General features: G+C 46.0%; 1 protein-coding gene across 24 annotated transcripts in view; it reads left to right on the top strand.

The window, feature by feature from the left end:
- Positions 1 to 21,564, top strand: part of FBRSL1 (fibrosin like 1) — a 544,864-nt gene that overhangs the window by 501,956 nt on the left and 21,344 nt on the right. For 12 of the 24 annotated variants that reach the window (XM_074606379.1, XM_074606373.1, XM_074606375.1 and 9 more), the window contains 3 exons: positions 14,547 to 14,943; positions 16,466 to 16,719; positions 20,930 to 21,165. In XM_074606379.1, coding sequence (XP_074462480.1) covers positions 14,547 to 14,943; positions 16,466 to 16,719; positions 20,930 to 21,165 — 887 coding nt within the window. Of the gene's footprint in view, positions 1 to 14,546; positions 14,944 to 16,465; positions 16,720 to 20,677; positions 21,166 to 21,564 lie in introns of all 24 variants that reach the window. The other 12 variants (XM_074606392.1, XM_074606391.1, XM_074606384.1 and 9 more) reach the window with 3 other exon arrangements.

Genomic DNA, 21,564 nt, shown 5'->3' with positions numbered 1-21,564 from the left:
CCTCGCTTCCCATGTCTATATATGAAATAATGGGTGCTCTGTCCCTCCTGGCCTAATTTCTGTTTGTGGAGTGATCATAAGGTAGGGTGTGATAGTCCAGTCATGCCCATTAGCCATGAGCATAGCCTTTGTTACCAAAACCACCATTGCTTGTGGTTTTCATGTGACAATTATCCTACTGTGAGGTCCACAACTCCAGCATGGTGCTGTTTCCCATCTTCTGGGAACAAGTACATGCCTCTGTGTAAGATGGAGAGATGCTGTTGCAATAGCCAAGATAACCAAAATGGATATGGCTGGGAAAGTAAGAAGGCAGGGCAGCGGGATGAGGATGCTGTGCGGCATTACGTGCACCCCAGCCCAGCCGGACAGGTCTGTTCTCTTCTGCAGTGCGGTGTCCCAGTCCTGCGTTGCTCTGGCGTAAGGGCCCTTGGTCCTCCAGGTTCATCTGTGGTCCTTGTTACAACTGCGTCTGAGAGCTGAACGGGGCTTACCGTTTTCCTTCTTGCTACATTAGTGGAAAGGCGAAATGCTGGATTTAAGACTAGTATCCTTACCTCACGGCAAGGGAGGAGGAAGCTAAAACTGAGACGTGTTAGAAACGGATGCCCCTTCCATTTTGTCTGTTATTGTGATTACGTATCTGTAGGTTCCCCACTATTCACAGTGCAAAGGAAATATAGGTCTGTTAGCATGAGGGATCAGGAGGATGGCGTGGATTTTATTACTTTCACATATTTGGGCTAGAGGCTCTCATGCTGTCTGAGCTGCATCAAACTCTCAGCCAGTTTGCACGCAACATATGTGATAGATTTTGCAAATGAATATGTTAATGTGGGAGGAGGTGGTTCCCTGAAACAAACTGCTGGCAGTTTGGAGCGTTGTCCTCAAAAACAAAACCATATTGTGTCCTCAAAAATAAAACCAGTGGCACCAGAACTTGGATTCCTCCCATTGAGAGATGAGGCATTTCATTTGTAATCATTGGATTGATTAATGATTTTGGGTTCGTTAGAACAAAGGCTTTTTTTAAAAGAAGGAATCCCGTCCCTGCAAGGAGGACTCTCCAGTTAGTTTAATACGAGCAAAGGCGCCTCAAACCATTGCTGAAAGGCGAGTTGAGGACCTGCACCATCGCTACCACTCTCTTTGTGAGCTCCTTTGGTGCGGAAGCTATAAATTGTTTCTAACTGTGCTGAGATTTCCTATCAGTCACAAATACTTACTATTTATGAGCCTTGCCTCATGTAGAGGGCAGCACTCCTCCAGCCTGTGTGATCTGGAGTTGATGGGGAGCAGGTGGCTTTGGGTAGAGATACGAAGGCTCAATTCCAACTTCACAGAGAACTGCTTGCAGGGAAATACAGACATAATGAGTGAAAGATGTTGTTTGCTGTGCTAATGTGGAGTGGAAACTCTCAAGAATTAGCTTGGACCCCACTTTCCCCTCCTAATGTGCAAGAATCTGGGATTACAGGAATTTGCCAAACCCGAGTTGCTGCTTAGCGCTGGGCTTCTGCTTGTTCGTGTTTCTGCTGCTTGGAAAAACTGTGACATGGAGAGGACTTGAAGGAAAAACTTACAGCAAATTCAATAGGATTGTTGGTACACATGGCAAACATGTGAAAACAAGAATATGAATTATGCAGCAATTACTGTCTCTGCGGAAAAGTATCCGCAGGCTAAGCCCAGATACTTGTCTCTCTCTTTCACCCAATACTGAAATAAAAATGTGCAGCAGTTTTGTATGAAGCAATTCCTGTGATTATCCTTACAGATGTCTGAGTCTGTACTTGTTTGCTGCCTAGGACGGAGGTTAGAACCATGGCAGTGCCTGCCCAGTTCCTGCTCAGAGGGTAACGCGGGGATTGTGGGAGTTGTGGCTCTGCCTGGGAGGTGGGAGAGGACAGTCAAGCTCAGGGTCCCAGCAAAACCCATTGTCAAGAAAGCCAAATACAGCAGTTAGTAGGGCAATGAATGCTCTACTGAACGACTCTCCTTCACTACAGTGAATAGTCCTCATGCATGTCAGAATCACAAGTGTCTCCCATGGCCTCAACAACCTGCAGCTGACGGTACCACTTCCATCCAGAAGCCTTGTAGAAACTGTTCTTATGCCTAACAGCCATCGCAGGGCCGCCGCGGCGGATGTAAGGGGACTCCAAGGAGCTACCGGGAAGAGGAGTGACGAGCAAGCATTTGGGTTTACAAGTCTTGAGTTACTGTTTCAGGCTTTTTGCACGTTCAGGCTGGCGTCACAGCAGCCCATGCAGCCTTGCATCATCCAGCACTCTCCAGCCTTGCGAGATTTCTTCCCACAGCCATACACCCTCATGCAAGAAGAGATTCAACCTTTTCATCAATAGGGTGTGATCCATTGCAATGCACAACACAATGTTCCTCTGTTAGGTCTTATTAAATGCCAGATCTTACATTATCCTCAAGCATTTCCGGCACCAAAGTCTTTCCAATATTTCTGCTGCCCGTTGAAGAATTCACGCCTCATCAAAGGAGAAAGCTGGAAGGAGCTTTGTAGCTGCATTTCACACACTCTGAGATCATGCTGAAGGAGGTTGCCTTCTGCGGTGCAGTGAAGTACTCTTTTCTTTTCCTTGCGGCATACCAAGCCACTCTTCCTGTTTTGAAGAAAAAGCCAACCATCCCTCACATTTTCCTTCTTGGGCACGCTGCGACGCTGTCCTCCACATGCTGTTGCATTCTCAGAGTTTGTTTCCTGTTGAGCCAGGTGAGACGGAAAAGGTTTTTCTGAAGATTTTGATGCAACAACTTCCAGTATGGGGAGTGGAAACACAGTCACAGTTTCTCGAAGACTGAGAAGTTAGAAACTGAAGAAAATCTTTTCTATCGTAAAACTTTTATTAGCAGTAGCTATAATACATGTGATTCAACCCCCCTGCGCAACTGTCTAGTTTTCTTGATCTTTACAGTGGGTGTGTTTAAAGGAAGAGTGGACTTTTTCAATCTTAAAAAGCAAAAGGCCATCTGTGGCTTCCTAATGCTGTTTACAAACCCCTTTTGCCTGTGCTGTGCTTGTCAGTAGCTGTATTTATTCCTTGCCTACTCTATGAATTAAAACGTTGAGGCAGCTCCTGACATGCTTCTTCCAGCACATCCTTTTGGAGCGAATACTCGTTGCCATAGGGACCAAATCCAAAGGGCACACACCATTCAAGTAAATGTTCCCTGATTAACAACTTGCAGCTTGTCCCTTAAATATTTTAATTATCCATGATGCAACTTGAAATGTTGTTGAATGTATTCAGTCTGTTAATTTTAATATCTCAATTTCTCTTAAGATGCCATTCCAGCAGCTCTAGAGCTGGCTTTTGACTATGTGAATAGGAGTGAGGTGGGAGACCTTATTGCTCCTCAGCTTGCAGGAAAATTCTTCCAGTTTTTCTTCATCTTGACGCTAGATCCTCAACAAAGTTAATGGAAAGAGGTACTACTGCATAACTGCCAGCAAAACGGAGGTAATTCGGTAACAGCTAAAGGTGTTTTAGGGTAGTAATGTGCTGCTACTGAATCTGAGGGAGGGATCTGCCTGGAAGGTGCCTCCTGGTGCCCGGGAGTGGGGAGAGAGGCGGTGGGAGGCTGCAGGGTCTGGGGAGATGCTGCTTGGAAAAGCACTGGCCCCACTTGACAAGCACTGAATCTCAAGCGTTGTTTTCCCAAATTATAAGCGTATTAGCACTAATGTGACAGCAGTTACTGAACTGTGAGGGCTGGGCTTAACAAATAAATAAGACAGGATTTGGGTAATTTGTGCGTGGTCAGTCACTCCTTTCAGTTCCTGTTTAGCAGAGAATAAGTCACCTTGCAGCAGAACTTTCCATTCTCACAACTCCAGCCATAACATCGGGTATGGAAGTTAGTCAAGTTACTGAGACAGTTTCTAAACAGTTCTGTTTGCCAGCCTTTTATATCTTTCAGTTCTGACTTTCCTGGGCCAGAAAAGCAGCTTTGCCACTTCAAATACTGATTGCATACAGGCACAGTAGGTCTTATTCTGCAGTCTTCTGACATTGAGCAAAGGCCTCTGCATACTGAAATCCATTAGAAATTAATATTGCTGTCTGTGTTATCCCTGAAAATTTAAATGGCAGAGTTTAGCACAGAGCCTCCTAAAGTAGGATGTGCTGAAAGAGTGGGTCTGGTAGGCACAAAGCCCCTGGGGAATGGGCAGGTTTTGTGGCTCCTTAGCTGTAGCAACAGCTCTAGAGGTGAGCTTCCTTCCGTGGCATCTTCAGTCCTCTCCACCAGAGCCACAAGTTCACTCTGCAGACATGTTTTCTGCACATCCCTTTTGCCTGGTCCTGTCGAGGGTGTTCACGGGCTTCCTAGGCTGTGTAGCCAACTTGATGCTGCCATTATTTCCATGAAACAGGATTTGCCTCTGGCAGAACCTGCAGTAGCCTTCAGCTGAAACACTCTTCGCTCTTGCTAGCATTTGCTGAAGTTTGACGGTCTTTCCTGCTTTACGCTTGGAACTGAGGAGGCCAGGTCCATCGCAGCTGGTTTCAAGCAAATCTGGATCCCCTTGCTGCTCTACATTGAAGCTCGGTGATTTTGAGTGGTGTCAATTAGGAGCGTAAGAGAACGTGTGCAGCTTGGCCTTTGAGATCTGGAGAAAGGGGATCCCACACACTGTTACAAGCAATTCTCTGCTCTAAGTAATGCTCACACATTGATTTAAGCGGAGAGATGTGATTCTTTGTATCCTTATCTATAGACTCAGGAAGGGGTGAAAATGAAAGAGGATTCTTTCCCTTTAAAATTTTGGTTTTATATAGGGCTCTCCTCTGCCCTGAAAAGCGAGTTTGAATCCATATGCATCTATCCGGGGGCTGAATTTGGATCTGTGTGCTGAAGGGTCTGTCATGTGCCTCCGTGTTTCCCATAAAAATGTTTGGATAGCCAACCAGGAGTACAGAATTCGATGCATGTGGTTATCTAGAGCCCAGAGATGAGCTTTCAGGAGATGGCTGTGGGATGTTGGATTTTGAGCTGATGTAGTTCACATGAGTAGTGCATACCACATTCCAGGAAAGAGATCACGACATAATTTGATCTGTCTAACTCCAGTTACAATCTCTGACCTGTAGGGAGGAAGAAGACTGTTGTCCGGGCTCTTCCGGCCTCTGCTGCAGTAGGGAATAGATGATTTTTCTCCCTCCCTCCCTCCCTCCCTTTTGTAAAAGCTACTTGTGTGTCTGGCGGTGGAAAGCCATGGTGAGATCCCAGCAGTAGCGCTGCCCCTCTACCTGCTTGTTTTCTTGTGTTGCCTGATTTGGTGTCATCTTTCTGTGCGTCTTATGAGCCTTGGCCAAGGCTGTTACCCGACAGAGAGCCGGCAAGGGGAAGAAGCAGCAACGTGACACCCATCATAGGCAGGAGCCAGTGCCTACAGCCTGAAAGGTATGGTATGAACTCATCTTGATTAGCTTCAATGGCCTGGGTCCATCAGCACTTAATTGGCTGCCAATAGTTTCCCTAATGAAGGATGATGGATGGCGCTCAGGGGCCCACTTGAAGGGGCCGGGCCCTCAGAAGCAAGGATGCGTGCAGAAATACAGCTCTCACCTGGAGCTGAGCAGCACGGCAGCAGTTGGAGAGCCTGAGCACGGATGGTTCCTCTTTTCATTACATCAGGACAAGAATCAGTTATCTTCCAAGGCAGATATGGGAATTTCTGTGACCCTGCATACGCTTGGCTGGTTAGGGTAATCATCCCCTGTTCCCAGCAGAGATGATCTGGTGTTTGAGAATGTTCTTTCTTCCCTTTTTCTGGTTTTGGTTAGCAAGTGTGCTTTCTCAGCCAGCCGTTGACTTAACTTTTCTGGGCTGGAAGGTCTGAAAGGTCATTTGCACTCCTCCGGAACAGTCTCACTTTCTGATTTTACTTCAAATGATACTTTGGGAGCTTGGAGTTCTCTGATGTCATTTAAAAAAAAAAAATCAAAAACCTTCATAAGACTGTGCAGATGAAACAAAATTGTTGTCTTAGCCCACACAGGGTATTATGCAGCCTGGCAGATCCCTTCCTTGTAGCAATAAGAAAAGGATTTGGCATTTAACCTCTTGAAATTAAACCAGAGTGTGAACTTCAATAGTTCAATCTTATCAGGGCTTTGCTAGAATAACAAATTGTGAAAAAATGTAATCATGTCTCCAACGTGACCTTGGCAGATCTACCTCTGTGATGTGAGAGAGATTAGGTAACTCTAAGCAGATGTCTGTTTATTTTGAAAATAATAGTTATAAAATATTTTTCTTCCCAGTTTGTGTGCATTGCGTGTGAAAGATAGGACAGAGAATTGTGGTCTGCGTGGGGCTCTCTGTAACAAGCTGCTCTATTATGCTGAGCAGTAATTGCTCTTGGAGGTTTGAGTTATTGATCTATTGGTGGGGGTTCAATTTCAGTGTAAAGACCTGTGTTCATGATTTAATTGGAGTGATTAATAACTCACTTGCAGGCTAGATGGGAATCGATACGGATTTCAACCAGCAAAAGTAGTACATTTTCTCCTGTAATGTAGTGGTTGACGGTTTATTATTTGGCCTTGTTTGACTAATTAAAATCGTAAGATTCCTTGGTATATAGCAGTTTTGTCTGTTGAAAAGCTTGCATCTGGAGTTGAGTATTTGTGCTTGCTTGCTTTCATGGCTGTCTTTCTCATAGCTTATTTACCTTGTTGCTCGTCTGTCACTCAGATTAGGTGTACAATATGCCATTGCACAGAACAAACCAGAACAAAACAAGACGAAAACACCTTTAGTAAGTAACTACAAGAAGCTTTAGTAACATTTTGTGGCCAGGGCAATGGGGTAGCTCCTGCATCACTGGTTTTTGGGCATCCGGCATCTGCTTAGGAGCAGTGCTGAAGAGATTTAACCCTGCAGCGTTTGATCCACCATTATAGCCCTAGATTAAAAGCCTGTATGAAACTTTCAATCTCATTACAACGCCAGCATCCACAGTAGGTGCTTTAGCTGCAAATCCAGTTTCAGCTTTGCATTGAAATGTTGCCAGAAGCAGCATTGCTAGGAAAATGCAGTGTGACTTACTTTGGGGGGATTTGAATGGTGATCCTCTTTCTTTATGCTCTGGCCCCAATCCTTGTGTTTGGCACCCATTTTCATTCAGCTCCCGCAGCTTTGGCGTGTCGTCATGCATGCTTACAGCTAACATGCCTGGATAGAGCATGGAAAGCTCACAAATCTCTAGGAATAAAACATCCCATTAAAGAACGATAAAGCAGCAAATCAGCGTCAAGTCCATAGGTCTTAGTGCTGTTGCTCTCAGTTTCCAGGGGAGGGGGTGAAATCTTTCTGTGCTGCAAGCTTTCACAACAAAGGCTCTTATCTGCGTAGCTGGCTAAGGAAAACATTTACCATCGTGGTTTTGAACCTTCGTTGTGATTTACAGAGTCCAATAAGCTTTGTAGTGGAAGTGCAGATCCCTATATGTCAAATTAATCCTAATGACAGTAGACTACTACTTTTTGGTTAACATTCACAGACATCATGATGTATACGTGAGCCACAAACTGGAAACACTGATCTGAATGGAAGCTTTTTAATTTTAGATAAATGTTTCTTTAGGAAATCTCTCCTACCTGTCCTGAAAGTACCAGAGTAAATGTAAATTTGCCACGCTTGAGTTTCCAATTGGGTGAGAGACTGTAACAGTGCTGAGAGTGTACGGACCAGGCTGGAGTGGTGGGTGCAGAGCCCTGGAGGTGGTCAGGGCATCCTGAAGCCCTCGGCTGCATCAGCATCGCTGGGGTGGACGTGAGGGACACACAGACAGAGCCGGCGCTGGGGAGCACCTACGAGACGTGTCCATGCGGGTGTAAGAGGAGAGGGGAGCTCTCTCTGCTCGGGTGTGCTCCTAACATGAATCTTGTGGAAAATGACAACCCTTAACTCTCGGGAGTCATTGGCTTTGTGTTAAAAATGTGAGGTGCTTTCTGTGTCATGACATTATGAAAGTAACTTGAAGATACTTTACTTTTAAACTTGGGTGCTTCAGAAAGGGGGGGTGGGAGGGGGAAGACACCCTTGGAAGTTAATTCTGAGGACCAAGCTGACAGCTTTTTGCCACTGTTGCTTTCTTCTAGGTTGAAAAGCTGAAGGCTTGTTACAGCCCCGGCATCCAGCAATCTAGCAGGTTAAATGACTTGGGCAACACAGTTTATTAAAACTGGCAAGTGCTCGCTCCAGTTCTCTTCCTGATAGTCAAGGCTGTCTGGGAGAGTAATTGCTAGTGGCAGCTGTTCGGAGGGTGTTTCAGATTGCGGCAAGACGATTTGACTTGACAGACAGCTCTGTACAAATGAACTGAGTGATAGGGGCCAAATCCAGACCGGGTTGTGGAAGGAGCCTCCCGCTGAAAGCCGTGGGGACGGGCTGGGGGAGCTGCGCTGTGAACAAAGACCCGCTCCCCCCACGCAGGCATCAGGGTTTGTGCTTACCCTCGGCTTACTTAAAAGTGCTGCAATTATTTGTGGAAAATCCACCAGAGACCTATGATGGTCTGAGGACCCCGTGTCACAGAACAACATTTTTTGACGTGACCTAATGTGTGCAGTACACCGCTGTCATGATGGAAATTTGGCCTCTGCTTCGCAATAGTGTTCATGTTACATACCACAGAGCCTTGCAGACTGGTTTTATGTGCAAGTCCCAAGCCTTTATACCTTATCTTAAGCTGATTTGCATTAAAATGGGTGGAGGAACTTGGTGCCCCATGTGTTGGTTTGCTTCTGTGCTGTAGCTCTGCTTGCCTTGCCTTTGCAGGCCAAGCTAATCGTCTCATGTCTTAAATAGCACTGCCTTCCTAGCACAAAGAAAAAGCCATCTATATGAAAGCAAAAGCCAGCTGAGGATAAAGGATTAGCACTTAAATATTGATTTTCACTTGTAAGTGCTCTGCCAGCATCAGTGCTATCATTGTCAATGCAAAATGCTTTATTCTCCCTTGTGTTTATATATGTTGCATATTCACAATACATTATGCAGCACTCTAAAAGCTCCATTTAAAAAAAAAAAAAAGGTTTGCTGAAGTTCATTGGAGAGCCTCCTTTAGTTTTTTCTTTGTTTTGTCCTGCTGCTGTAAAACCATGCTCTTCTGTACTTGTTCCCTGTGCTGATGGTTCAAAACTCGTCTCTGGGACTCATCAAACAACTCTGAAATACTCAGCTTCTTGCCACATATGTCCCTGTAATTCCTGTGGTGATACTTTTGCAGCGTATCTCGCTGGAATTATAATGTGGAGCAGGGTTCGTCATAGCCAGCCTGGCTTATGTCTGTTTTCAAGGATGCGTACAGGGTGGATAGATAGGCTGCAGATGGCGGTGGTTGTGTTTCTTGGGAAATTGCCATTGGTAAAGATGTCATTGATGGATGTAGGAGAGGAATTTCTTTCTCATATCACCCCATCACCCTTGCTGTTTGAATACAACAAGGGAGACTGCAGAAAGACGTCTGAATGACTCCACTTTTCTTTTTTTCAAGAGACAAAGGAAAGGCGTGCAAGCAAGATTAGATTATTTCCAATCACATTGTATGTGTGTTGACAGTCCCCTTTCAGCAGCAACCAGCAGCTTGCAAAGAGCAAGAGGCAGGGCTGGAACTGCTGTTGCCCTAAGTACTGTTTGTATAACACAGTAACTGCTTATTGGAGTTCTCAAAGCAGCCTTTACATGTTTAATCCCTTGCACTTGAGCTACTCTTAATCAGCTTGAAAGCAAATTCCTGTAACAGAAAGGTTTAATTTGTGTCTGGGACTTTCTGTATTGTATTAAGCCTGCAATGCTGTGTAGTTACACGCTGGCAAGCATGTCACCCCGTGCAGCCGTGGGGATGGGCGTTGCGTGTTTATTCCAATCACAGATTTTGAATTCACTGAAGTTTTGTATTGGATCCGTGCTGATGGTCCTTCAGGTTCAGGTAACTCCTTCTGAAACGCACTTTTCGCAGCAGATAAAACTATAGTTGCCTTTGGGGTTTCCCTTACACTTCAACTCTTGTTTCGACAGATTTCCAGCAGCAGTAGCTAAAGCTCTCTGTGCTTTTAAAAGTTGTTAAAAGTTTTCATCTTTACCAGGTTAAATTGGAACATGATGTAGCCCAAGGCACAGAGAAGCAGAAATTTTGCAACACTCCAGATGACAAATTAGTTGATCAAGGAGGCAGGAATTACTAATCCCAGGTTGTCGTTATTTTTCTTGTTAGAGCAGTTTCTGTCCTTTCTTCCCTGTCTCTCGTGCTCAGTCATCATTCATCCCCGTGAGATCAAGACATGTTTCACTGTCTGTTCATTTAAGAAAACCTCTCAATGGAAGAAGTCCAAAGTGTTTGGTTAGAAAATAAACAAAGTTGGCATGCTGAAAAGGGGTAGCGCTCTGCATGGTGGAGAATGGCAGATGTGATCCAGCCTTCCCATAGCATGGCTGAAACATGAATCATTGCAAATGTCAGATTTCCTGTGAAGGGACGAGCTGAACTGACATGCGTTCAGGTTTAATTAAGGTTGAATTATTGGAGCTGACTGTCAAGTCTTAGGCAAATTGGCTCAGCCTGTTATCATTAAGCATGAAAATTACTCTAGGACTTGGTAAAAATAAACACATTTTTGCCTCTAGAACATTGTGGTGTGGTCTGGTGGGTCGGTGCGTTTGTTGGGACAGTTGTGCTTAGCTCTGTGGGTCCATCTGCTCGGAAGGACTAAATTAGGAGCCAAAGTACAGGAATTTCTGAAAGGATCTTGATGAAACCTGATCCAGCTTGCACAAAAGGGTATATTCCGTTGCTTTCCTTGGGATATTTCCATATGTGACCAGCAGTCTTGGGCGCACAAAATTGTAGTTCCCTTAATAGGACGTTCCAGCATCCTACAGAGAAACTGCAGAGTCTGAGATCCTGATCAGAATGGGCAACATCTCCCATTAAAATCACTAAAATTAATTTTCTGAGGGATTTCAGGGAAGGTAGCTCAGAGACTTTCATGCGAATGGAGAGGAAAGTCTTGGAGATTTTTGTGGTAGGTGTCATGATAAGGATTTTGTTAAGTACCTAAGCAAGCAGGTAATTATAGCCTTCAAAATTCTTTTTTTCTTTGGTTGCACAGGGAAGATGGCCTTGAAATTGTCAGAGACCTCTGGAGTATGGTTAGCTAGTGACTGGGTACTGGAAACAGGCACTGAACAGGTAGAAGTAAGTGTTGGTAGAAGAATGTGAAAGGAGAGAAAGAAACCAGGACTTGTGTATGTTCTTCAGTGTCAGAGTGCGAGGACGTCATGGGGTGGCATTCCATGGAGTCAGCTGAAGTGAAGCATCTTAAGTCTTTCCTTAGCAGTGCCTTTTGTGTCTTCTATAGCAGTGAGACATATGAATGAGATGTATTTCCATTTAGACATCTGCTTTCCATTTTGTCCAAATCTATTTTACCAGAGACTTAACTGGAACGCCTAGATGTGAGAAAAGTTTCCTTTTCAAATATCAGGCAGGTCCCAGTGCCTGGCGTCACCGTCTTCCTGTCATTTCTCCCCATGGTTTGTCCTGCCTTTGTTCACGTGTGGCTCCCTTCCCTTCACCCATTGCAGTTCACCCTCACGTCAGCCCCATGAAGCAGCTTCTCTCTCTTGTCCTGTATTGCGGCCATCAGAAGGGGAAACAGGAAAGTCACCAAACCAGGATTCGCCCACCATCCTTCCCATGTGGTGGCCGGGCAGGCTTGGGGATTTTGCTGTCTCTCACTCACGTGCTTCTCCACGCTTACCCATGAATTCACACCATATCTTTCCCTTCTCGGGCTTCTGCTGTTGCTCAACGTGGCTACAAAAGGAGGGAAGCTCACAGTCATGCCTGTAGTTTTTCCAGAGGCGGAGGGAAGTGTGTCTTTTCATTGTTGATGAATGATGGGGGGTATTTTCATTGTTGTCGAGAATGGAACACAAAAGCGTTTCAGTACTGCAACCTGAGAGGTGCGAGTTGGCAGCAGAAATCAGTCGTGTACCCCTAGTACTAACTAGTACAACCAGGCTGGCTGGTCAGTTCAGGCAGCAAGGGAGCATGAGCTTTTGCTTTGAGAAAATTGCAAATGAGAACTAATGCTGAAACCGCGGGGAATCAATAGTTGTACATAAAACTGGTCAAACAGCTGCTTTTAATGCGGGACTTTATTGATTTGTTTGGGATCTAATTGACTTTTTACTCAACTAACTTTTGTGGTGCCAGTGTGTTTTGAATATACACCATTAGTCTACATTGCCTGTAATTACACAATATGAAGTTTAGCTCTGTAGGAGGAGGCCTGGTGGATGGAAGGAGCTAATGGGCTCTCAGGAAACCTATGGTCAGGAATGAAACCCAATTGCTTTTAATGGGTAGCTCCTGGAAAACAGTGGGATCTACAGCTGTGAATATACTTCCTCCAAAATGCACAGTGTGTGGACCCCTGGCTTGACTAGTCAATTACAAATTTTGAATTGTTAGTAATAAAGTCTGGGGAAAATTTACAAACCTGGGTGGCATTATAAAAAATAATGGTGCACAAGAGCGATGAGAATTTGATTTTAGAAATAAATTCTTTGTCACTCTAAATAACATTGGAACCAAGTCTAGTTACATCTCGGAACCAGGGTACCTGTGATTCATGAACTCATATTTGAAAAAGAGATTCACTGAAATGAGAGTTAGCCTTATATTTGTTGTAAGGAATAATTTAGGACCTCCAGACATTGTGTCAAACCTGTAAAGATGTATGAGGTGCTGGAAAGTGCAGAGCTGATCGTACTTGCTGCCAGCCAAAGCACTGGTGTTTGGAAAGGTTTCTGTTCCTGTTATTTGTGGGTTTGAGGTAGTTCATATGTTTCCATTCGTTCTCCCTTCACATTCTGAATTTATATATATGTAGTGAGTGATTGATTGATTGATTGATGAAGGAGATGGTGCAATGGTGAGAGCGCAGGCAGAGCCAGCAGCAGTGTGGGGAGCTGCCTTTTATCTCAAGGAAGGAGATGCCGTCACCACGTGGGCAGGCTGTGACCCATCACTGTCCTGCTCTTTTCTAATGCTGGCGTGGTGACGCTTAAGTTGTGGACGCCATGGCAGTGCGGACTCTGGCCTCACATAGGCTGCATTTGCAAGCACCTGGTTAAGAGCGTCTGCATGGCCAGAATTAGCTTGTGGTGTGTGTTGTGTGTTATTTCCACACCTCCTACATCAGGAACTGGCTCAGTCCTTTGATGAGACGGGAAAATTTCAAAGGTGGAATTTGTTGGTGAGGGTGTCGGGAGCATGTTAGTGAGTGTAGGTAGCATCTCCTGCGTGTCTGCAAGCCAGTTAAACGCAAACAGCCCCCAGCGCGTTCTGGTGGATGATAAAAGCATGTATCCTAAAAGTCGATTAGAAGTGCTGTGTGTGCATGGTGGGGTGTGTGCGTGTGAAACACATGGACAACACTAGTTCTTGTAACCCTTGAACAGTTTTTCCTGTAATTGTGGGTGTATGTGCACTCAAGGATACACAGATTATATCAAAAAGGGAGTTACAGTGGGAGTTGAATCACATTCGTGTTGGTCGTTTTGGTTGTCTTTGACCTTTTGGATGCTGCTTGATCTGAAACATCTCTGCTTTCCTCCCTTTTTCCTTTCCAGCCTTTTAACTCTTCGGGCGACTTTGTTTAGCATAATTTGGAAAAAGGGAAGTACTTGCCATCATAGAAGGAGTAATTCTGTATGGAATTCTCACCATAGGTGCATTTTGCAAGGTTGCAGCGTTCCTGATAGTTTTGACATGCCGTGCATATAGGTGCGTGCAATACTTAGGGTGAGCAGGACTACACTTGGGTGCTCACTGCGCTTCTGACTGGCGTTTTCCAGCCTTCTCCATTCTGATCTTCCATGCAAGTGGGTGGCCAGGGAATGGCAATGTCCTAGCTTTGCTGCAGCACTGTCCCATCCTTTGCTACGCGAAGATCCCAGGTAGCCTCCTCCTAGAAGCCAGGTGGGGTTATCATTAATGATTAGTGCTTGGGTCGCGGTGTGTTGTAGCTGGAGTTGAGCCTAAACACAATGTAGATTATCTTGAAAGAGCATTGAGAAAATGAAATGTCTTAATGATGAGGCTTGTGTTCATGGGTTTCTTTATCAGCCTTAAAACTTAACATTGAGCAGGAAATACTGTAGCGTAACTTGAGACATGTTCACACTCCTACTGTATGTAACCTTGGGGCTCTGTAGAAGTCACAAAGCTGTATGTTCCTTGTAGTATGCAGTCATTTACTGACAGCTAAGTCTCTTACACACACGCTAACAAGTACTGTAGACTGGCCGGTCAAGGACAGCGGAAGGACAGACGCACAAACACACATCCATCTTGTAGCAGCAGTGCTCCCACGATGCTCCCACGAGCTGAAACTTGACTTGTTTTTTCTCAGGCATATGTTCTGCCGAGCAGAGAAACAAACGCAGACCTTTCAGCATGCGCTTTGTTCTTTTTCTCATTGCTCCATAAGGTCCCACCTTGAATGACAAGCCAGAAGCGAAAGCAGCCAATGTCCCAAAGGTGTCTGGGCTAGAGCGGAGTCGGGAACTGAGCACCGACGTGCCCTTCGCCCTGCCTATCCCCAGTCCCCAGCCAGTAGCTGCCGTTGTGACTTCGACTTCCTCAGCGCCCACGTCAAGCGCCAGAGCAAGCCCACTGTTGAAGAAGGAGCCAGTGATTTCAGCACCAGCACCACCAAGGCTCACGCCTCAGCCCCAGCCTCGGCCGCAGTCACAACCTCAACCTCGGCCGCAGTCGCAGCCTCAGTTAATACCTGAGCTTCGGACCCAGCCTCCGAGTCACATCCCTCCACCTCTCAATTACCAAGTGCATCACCAGGTGGCCCACAACGGACTCAATAATATCAGGTAAGGGAAAGGGACACTCCTGTCATCTTTATGCTACTGCTGGGACAAAACTTCTTTCAAAAGCGATAGGAATAGCTGGGAGGTGACACAAGAGCACTCTTACTGTCTGGGTAAGATGCTCCATGTTTTGGATATTGGACTTTCTGTGCTGACTCCAAAAGCTGGGGTTTCCAGCAGTGGTGGATAGTTGCATTTGAAACGCGGTGGGAGAAAGGCATGTGTAACTGTGGGGTAAAGTTCCTTTAGGTCCACTTTCTATTCTGAGCCAGCCAGTTCTTGCCTTAAAAATTTAAGGTGGTTTGAGTTTGAGCAACTCCTTAATTTCATATTCAGAAAGACTTCCATTGAAGTAGGTTTGTTCGTGGTTACCACGGGTTTTCTGGTTCACCAGCATCAAAAGAGGGATATCTATATCAGAAAGAGCTGTGTCCCGTAGAACAGGGCACCCATGGAGGCTGAGAAATCTGCGTCAATCTGACATGGTGAGATCCAGCAGGAGACTTAGCTCCAATGTTTAAATTGCCTCCATCCAGTAAGTAGGATGGATGAAAATGGTATGGCTAAAACATTTCTAGAGAATAGAGTTTAGACAGTCAACCGGAACCTGTATAGTCTTTTTGCTGGTACAGAAAACATGCCTTGCCTCCCAAACCAGAACTAGGCTGGTTTAAACAAGATAAGAAAACTGATTTAAAACATAATATCTGGCTGCACAAGGGTCAAAATATTAATACAGAGAGCTGCCATTAATGTCTATTTCATACTATCCTGCATACTGTTGTGGTTTAACCCTGTAAATGCCACCACAGTATAAATGACTAATAATATTTCAAACTATTCAAGATATTGCAGAGGTTTAGATTGCAACGAATATTAGTATTGTGGGAATTACACTAAAAAATAACTGCAGTGATACTGCCTTTCACCCCACAAAACTTATATCATTTGCAGTGGAGTAATAGTAATAGAAAAAGATTGAAAATACAGGATTATTAAGAGGATAATTGATTAACTTGGCATGTGTCTGCATGCTTGTGTGAATATAACTACACAGCATGCACAGCAGATACGACTTGGTCCCAAAGTCACTCACGTTATGCAACTCTGCACCCAGAGCAACAGAAAAAGGAATTAGGGTAATTGCATCATTTGATCACAAGGACGCACATGGCCACTGCGAGGTCATCAGAGGCTAAATAAAGGTGCAAAACGCAGCTGCCTCTGTGGCCTTCATCAGTATCTCGTAGATGGCTCTGAGGATTGTAACTTGCTCAAGCAGCAGAGGAAACGTTACTCCAGAGAGCCTGAGCCCCATCCCACCCTGCTGGAGAAATTCATTAAGATTCATTATTGTCTCCACTGCTGTTAAGAAAAATATAAGCTTGGGGAGATCAGTGTTACATAGTTGTGTTGTTTCTGGTAGTGTATTTCTCGCACTGTTTCAGTTTTGTATTGTAACACACTCTCTCTCTTTCTCTCTGTCTCTCTCCCCCTTCTTCCCCCCGTCTGTTTCTCTCTGCAGCCGGAGCAGCAGTGCTAGCAGTGCAACGAGCATCAGTCTCCCGAAACACCTTCCCCTCTCTCCCCAGATTCCTCCGCACCATTCCTCCGGCCCAGCTCTGCCCCTCTCCATCTCTAATCTTGCTACCTCGCACTTCTCTCTCAGATCGCAGACCCAACACCAGCACCATCCGGCCATGTTCGCCACCCCACCCACGCTGCCACCTCCACCAGCGTTACCTACCAACAGCCTCGTGATACCAGGTCACCCTGCGGGTAGGTCCCCTTCTTCTTCCAGGGCGGATCTGCTGTGCATGCACTGGAGGGTGTTGAGAGATGGGCTGGCTGGTGGGCAGGTAAAATAAAGTGATGCAGACCCCTCCGCGGGCAGTGTGTGCTGGAACTGTGAGATTGCTCCTGAAACAGGTAGGAGACATGGCCGTGCTTTACCAGATGAGAGATTGTGGAGACAGCACTGTAGCTTCCTATAAGAAGTCTTCGAAACAAATTTTTCCAAAAAAAAATCTCCTTTCCAGAGTATGAGTTGTCCAGTGTGGTGTTCCACAGTCATCAGACATCTTTCAGATTAACAAAGGATTAATGTACAGTGTGCCATTCTCCCCCTTTTCTCCCCACTCGAATGAAAGCTGCTGCTGTTAGAACTGACTCAAAAAAAACATTTCTAATCATCCCAGAGGGTTGTTCTAACTGAACACCTATCCCTGGCTTTGATCCTTCATCAGGCAGGATCCTCCGCCTGCGGCAGGACGGGCTGTCTGTGTGCCCATGGCTGCTTGGCCTTTCTGTCTGAGGCAGACAGCTCAGCCGACAAGCTCTGCTATTCGGCTCTCACTATCTTTGCATCCTTTTAAAAAGTTTCCTTTGTTCACCCTGGCCCCCATTCTATTGTCACTTCTGCCCTAAATGCCCTGTTTATAGCTTATCCATTAGCCTACAGCTGTCCCTGGAAGAGACCCTGGCAGCTGGAGACTTCCCTGCAACTTTCACTTGCTGGGGCCTCCTTTTGATCTGGCATTTGACTCCACAACTAACTCAGCAGGGATTAAACAGGACAAGCTTTTTGCAAAAAAACGCGCCCCCTGTTTCCTATGAAGCCAGTTAAAGAAATAAGGAGAGGGCAGATTTGCTGTGGAAAAATCTGATGGCCTTGTGTCCCCTTTTTTCCTTCCAGGAGCTAAATAATGTCCCATTATTTATAACTGCTTCTTTAAATGAAAGAAAAATGTGAATTGGTCCAAAGTGAGCTCTCAGAACGATGATAGACAAAAGTGCTGTGGGTTCCTAGCCAGAAGCAGGACCACATAGGCCAAAGCTGCCGGCTTTGACCGACCCTGGCACCATCTAGAATTTCAACCACATGGCTGGGAAGATGTTGGCAGCACTGTGGGAGACCTATTCATTGCTTCCCCTGTTTAAGGCAAAGGACTACTGTGATGGAGCCTTTGAAAGTCTTGCAAAAGGAAATAGCAATGTGCTCACTAAAAGCATGATATTGCAGTCACTGAAAGCAAGTATGTTTTCACCATTAACTTCAGGAGGTGCAAGATCAAGTGACCTATTCACATTGAGCAGCTTGCCAGGAAACGGTAACAGTCTTGCTCCTACTAAAAGGATTTCTCCTGCAATTTGAGCATGAGAAGCCTAAGTCAGTGGAGGGAAAGGTCTGGGCGTCTAACCCCGCAGACAGTGAAATGCCTCTTGTCTGCATTATATGAAATGCCTGCAAACTGGCACATCATAAAATCGATACGGAGTGCTGCATAGCCAGAAGCTTCTGTTGTCATTCGCATAAAAGTTTCTTAAAAGCAAACGATATTGCTGAGCAGCCCTGAAGAGCTAGGATCCGACTGCCGTAGCAGCATAGTCCTTGCTGTGCCGTTCGAGTGCGTGTGTGCTCTCAATAAAAGCACCAGCTTGGAAAAACCGTCAGAGAGGGTATGGCCCTTTGAAGTCTCCTTTTTGTCATCTTTTTCGCCTTCCGCTTTGGAGGAAAATGTGCTCCTCCTTTAAATTTACTTTGGCACGCTTGTCACTGTTACCGAGCAGAGGAGCAGAACTCAGAGCTCCTGCATTCACTAATGGTACAAATAGAGGTCTCTGAATAACAAGAATGCACTTCTCGTGGCATTTCTTCCCTTTGAAACCTAAAGCTTATGCCAGTAACTTAGGAGCAACCCTTGTGTGGGCTGCTGCCCTCTGCTCAAGGGCACCAGGGCCTGACGTAGGATACACAGAGGAAACAGCGGTCTTTGTGTCTTCTCTTCTAAACGTGAGGGTACGTAGCGACATTAGCAGGACTGACCTTTTTCTGCCATGCCCACTTCATGTGTGCACACAGAGCAGTAGCGTTGGGGCATTCAAAGGGCTGCTCAGCTAACTCTGCTCCTAGGCGTGTTATCATGTGGGTAAATAGCGTCCCAGTATTTATAACCTGTGGGACGAGGTGTCACTGGCAGCCACGAGAACTTAGCTCTGATCCCGACGTTGCCCAGAGCCCCTCGCAGAGCTGGGTTATTACTCGTCAGTCCCACCTTTACTGTGAAGCAGCCACTCCTCCGAGTGCCACACCACTTCTCCAAACATCTCCAGGCCTTTTCTTTTCCTGACAAAGGCCAAAGTTGTGGTACAGGGCTATGGGCTGGAGCCAGCTGCAAATCTATCAGTCTGACTTCAAGTCTCTTAAAGAAATTGGATATCAGAGCACTTACAACTGCCAACTCGCTTTTATCTCTCCCTCCAGAAAAGTGGATTATCTTGATGCTAACAGAAGGATTCAGTTTCTTTAAGTCATGCCAGATTTCAATGGCGCACACACACACACATAGGAAATCATACTCATTTTCTCTGAAGAGGTTAGGTTTTTGGACTAAGTGCTTTCAGCCTAGTTTTCTCTTGTTTGCGTGCTCCAAGGAGAACCCATTATAGACTCTTTTGCTCCAGTGCCTTAGGCTTCAGTATCACAAGTATATATACCTTCTGCTTTTGTATTAATGATTATAAAGATTGTAGCAGTAAGTAACGATCTTAGCAGTACGTTTATTACTGAAAAGCAAATGACCCAAAATTAGCTTTCAAAAGTGACTTTCAGTAGGATGTAGACTTCTAAGTGGTAGTAGAGACTTTGAAATTCCCCATCAGAGTGCCCGATTTTAAAGATCTTAACCATGTCACTTCGTAAAGTGATTGATTTAAACATTTCTAATGTTACTCCAGAAAATTTAAGTAAAAGAACTGCCTGCAGAACATGAAATAAAACTTTAAAGTGCATGTATTCTTTTGCCCCTTTATATTCAGTGCTGTATTTTAAAAGGGGTGTTACACTCAAAGAAGTGGATTCATGTAAATTCAGAAGCGAGTAGGTCGGTCAGGGCTGGGTGGATGTCCTCCACAGCTGGTGACACATGTTGCTCTCAGCTTAGAAAATATCTAACATCTTTGGTGCTGATTTCTGTTTTAGGTTCTTAGGCAAAATCACAGATGGATTTAATTCATACCAGCAGACGTTTTAGGGAATTGGATATTTGTCCTTACTGTCTTCAGTCACTTCATTTCTAAAGTGCTGGTATCTTCCACTGCCCTAAACCACGTTCAAATTTAGTGCAAGTTGTTCTTCCAAAGGAAGAATTGAGGAAAGGACTGCTTAGTATTTAGGATCTAAAAAAAACCCTTACTGCTAAGAGGACCTCAGTTTGTAGCATGGATGTTCCTGGTCACTGTGTGCGTGTCCAGGGGCTGAGGAGGAGGAGGATGGCATGGGGATCTGTTGAGAAATGGCCATCTGAGCAGGTAGTTTCCAGCCGCCCAAGCCCGTGGTTCTCTTGTTGCATTGTAGACCTCGTCAAAGTTTTACCTATTAAGTACATAAATGTTAGAGTGTAACGCCCGTGTTAGGCCCGCCATCCATTTTGAGTGCACGCCCATGCTTCCGAATTGCAAACCTCCGAAGGAACCAGGTGGGTATTACTCCGTTCAAAGCGAGCCGTTGTCCTCCAGGGTGCACCCCAGCACCTGCCTGGTGCCGGGAGGTCCGGCCAGAGCAGGAGGTCGGTTCCCGGTGCCGTGGCCGGCCAGTGCCGGGGCGGAGGCGTCGCCGGTCGGCTCGGCGCGGCGCGGGGGTAGCGGGTCTGCGGGCGGGGGACGGGGCGGGTGCTTGCTGACGCCCCCGATGATGTTTTCTGCTGTGATGACTCATGGTGTTCTCTCTTGTCTTTAGATACCAGCCTGTTGATATCATTCAACCAACCAATCATGTATTGCCAGCCTCATTCGGGGATTCTGATTGGTACTTTGTCACAGGCATCTCTCTTACCTCCACCAATGAGTCCTCACGTAGAAAACCACCACAGCATGACCTGCAGAAACAGGGAATGCCAGGTGAATATTGACTCTTTCTCCTCCGTCTTTGTGGTACTCACAGGCCCACGGGCCTCTGTGTCTTTTTTTTTTCTCTCTCTCTCTCCTCTAGATCACGAACTGCTCAGGCAAGAGCTGAACAACCGGTTTTTGGTTCAGAGTTCGGACCGGGCCGCTGCCTCACTTGGCCCGGTGCCGCTGCTGAGAGCGGAGTTTCACCAGCACCAACACACGCATCAGCACCAACACACCCACCAGCACACATTCACTCCTTTTCCATCCAGCTTGCCCCAGACGCCGCTCATGCCGCCCTCTGCACCTCCCATGGTGCGTACCCCAGCCCAAAATGTGAGGATAAGTAGAGCATCTCCGGTCAAAAAGCCTAACCCGCTCTTGTCAAACAAAACCCACTCCTGTCCATTTCAGCCAGGCGTGCTGTCCCTGCCCCTCCGACCTGGAGGCCTGGAGAGACAGTCCCAGCACTCCTGAAGGGACCCCCTTTCCATCCAGAGCCTCCACACCGAGCCTCCAGGTCCCCCACGCTGCGACCCAGGAGCAGAGCCATGAGACAAGTCCAGAGTCCCTTTAGTTTCCCTTTTCCTGTGTCCCGATGTGTATTTTGATTCCCCCTTCCCCAGAGCCAGGTGCCATGACACACCAAAACACACCAACAAGGACACCACAACAGCGGTGGCCTCCGGGACTGAACGCAGTCCCCACAGCTGCTCATTGTGGGGCAGATCGTAC

The sequence above is a fragment of the Larus michahellis genome, chromosome 13 (assembly GCF_964199755.1).
Source record: "Larus michahellis chromosome 13, bLarMic1.1, whole genome shotgun sequence".
In the NCBI taxonomy this organism is placed as follows: Eukaryota; Metazoa; Chordata; class Aves; order Charadriiformes; family Laridae; genus Larus; species Larus michahellis.
The sequence above is the reverse complement of the archived record's forward strand: the minus strand, read 5'-3'. Positions and strand labels throughout refer to the sequence as shown.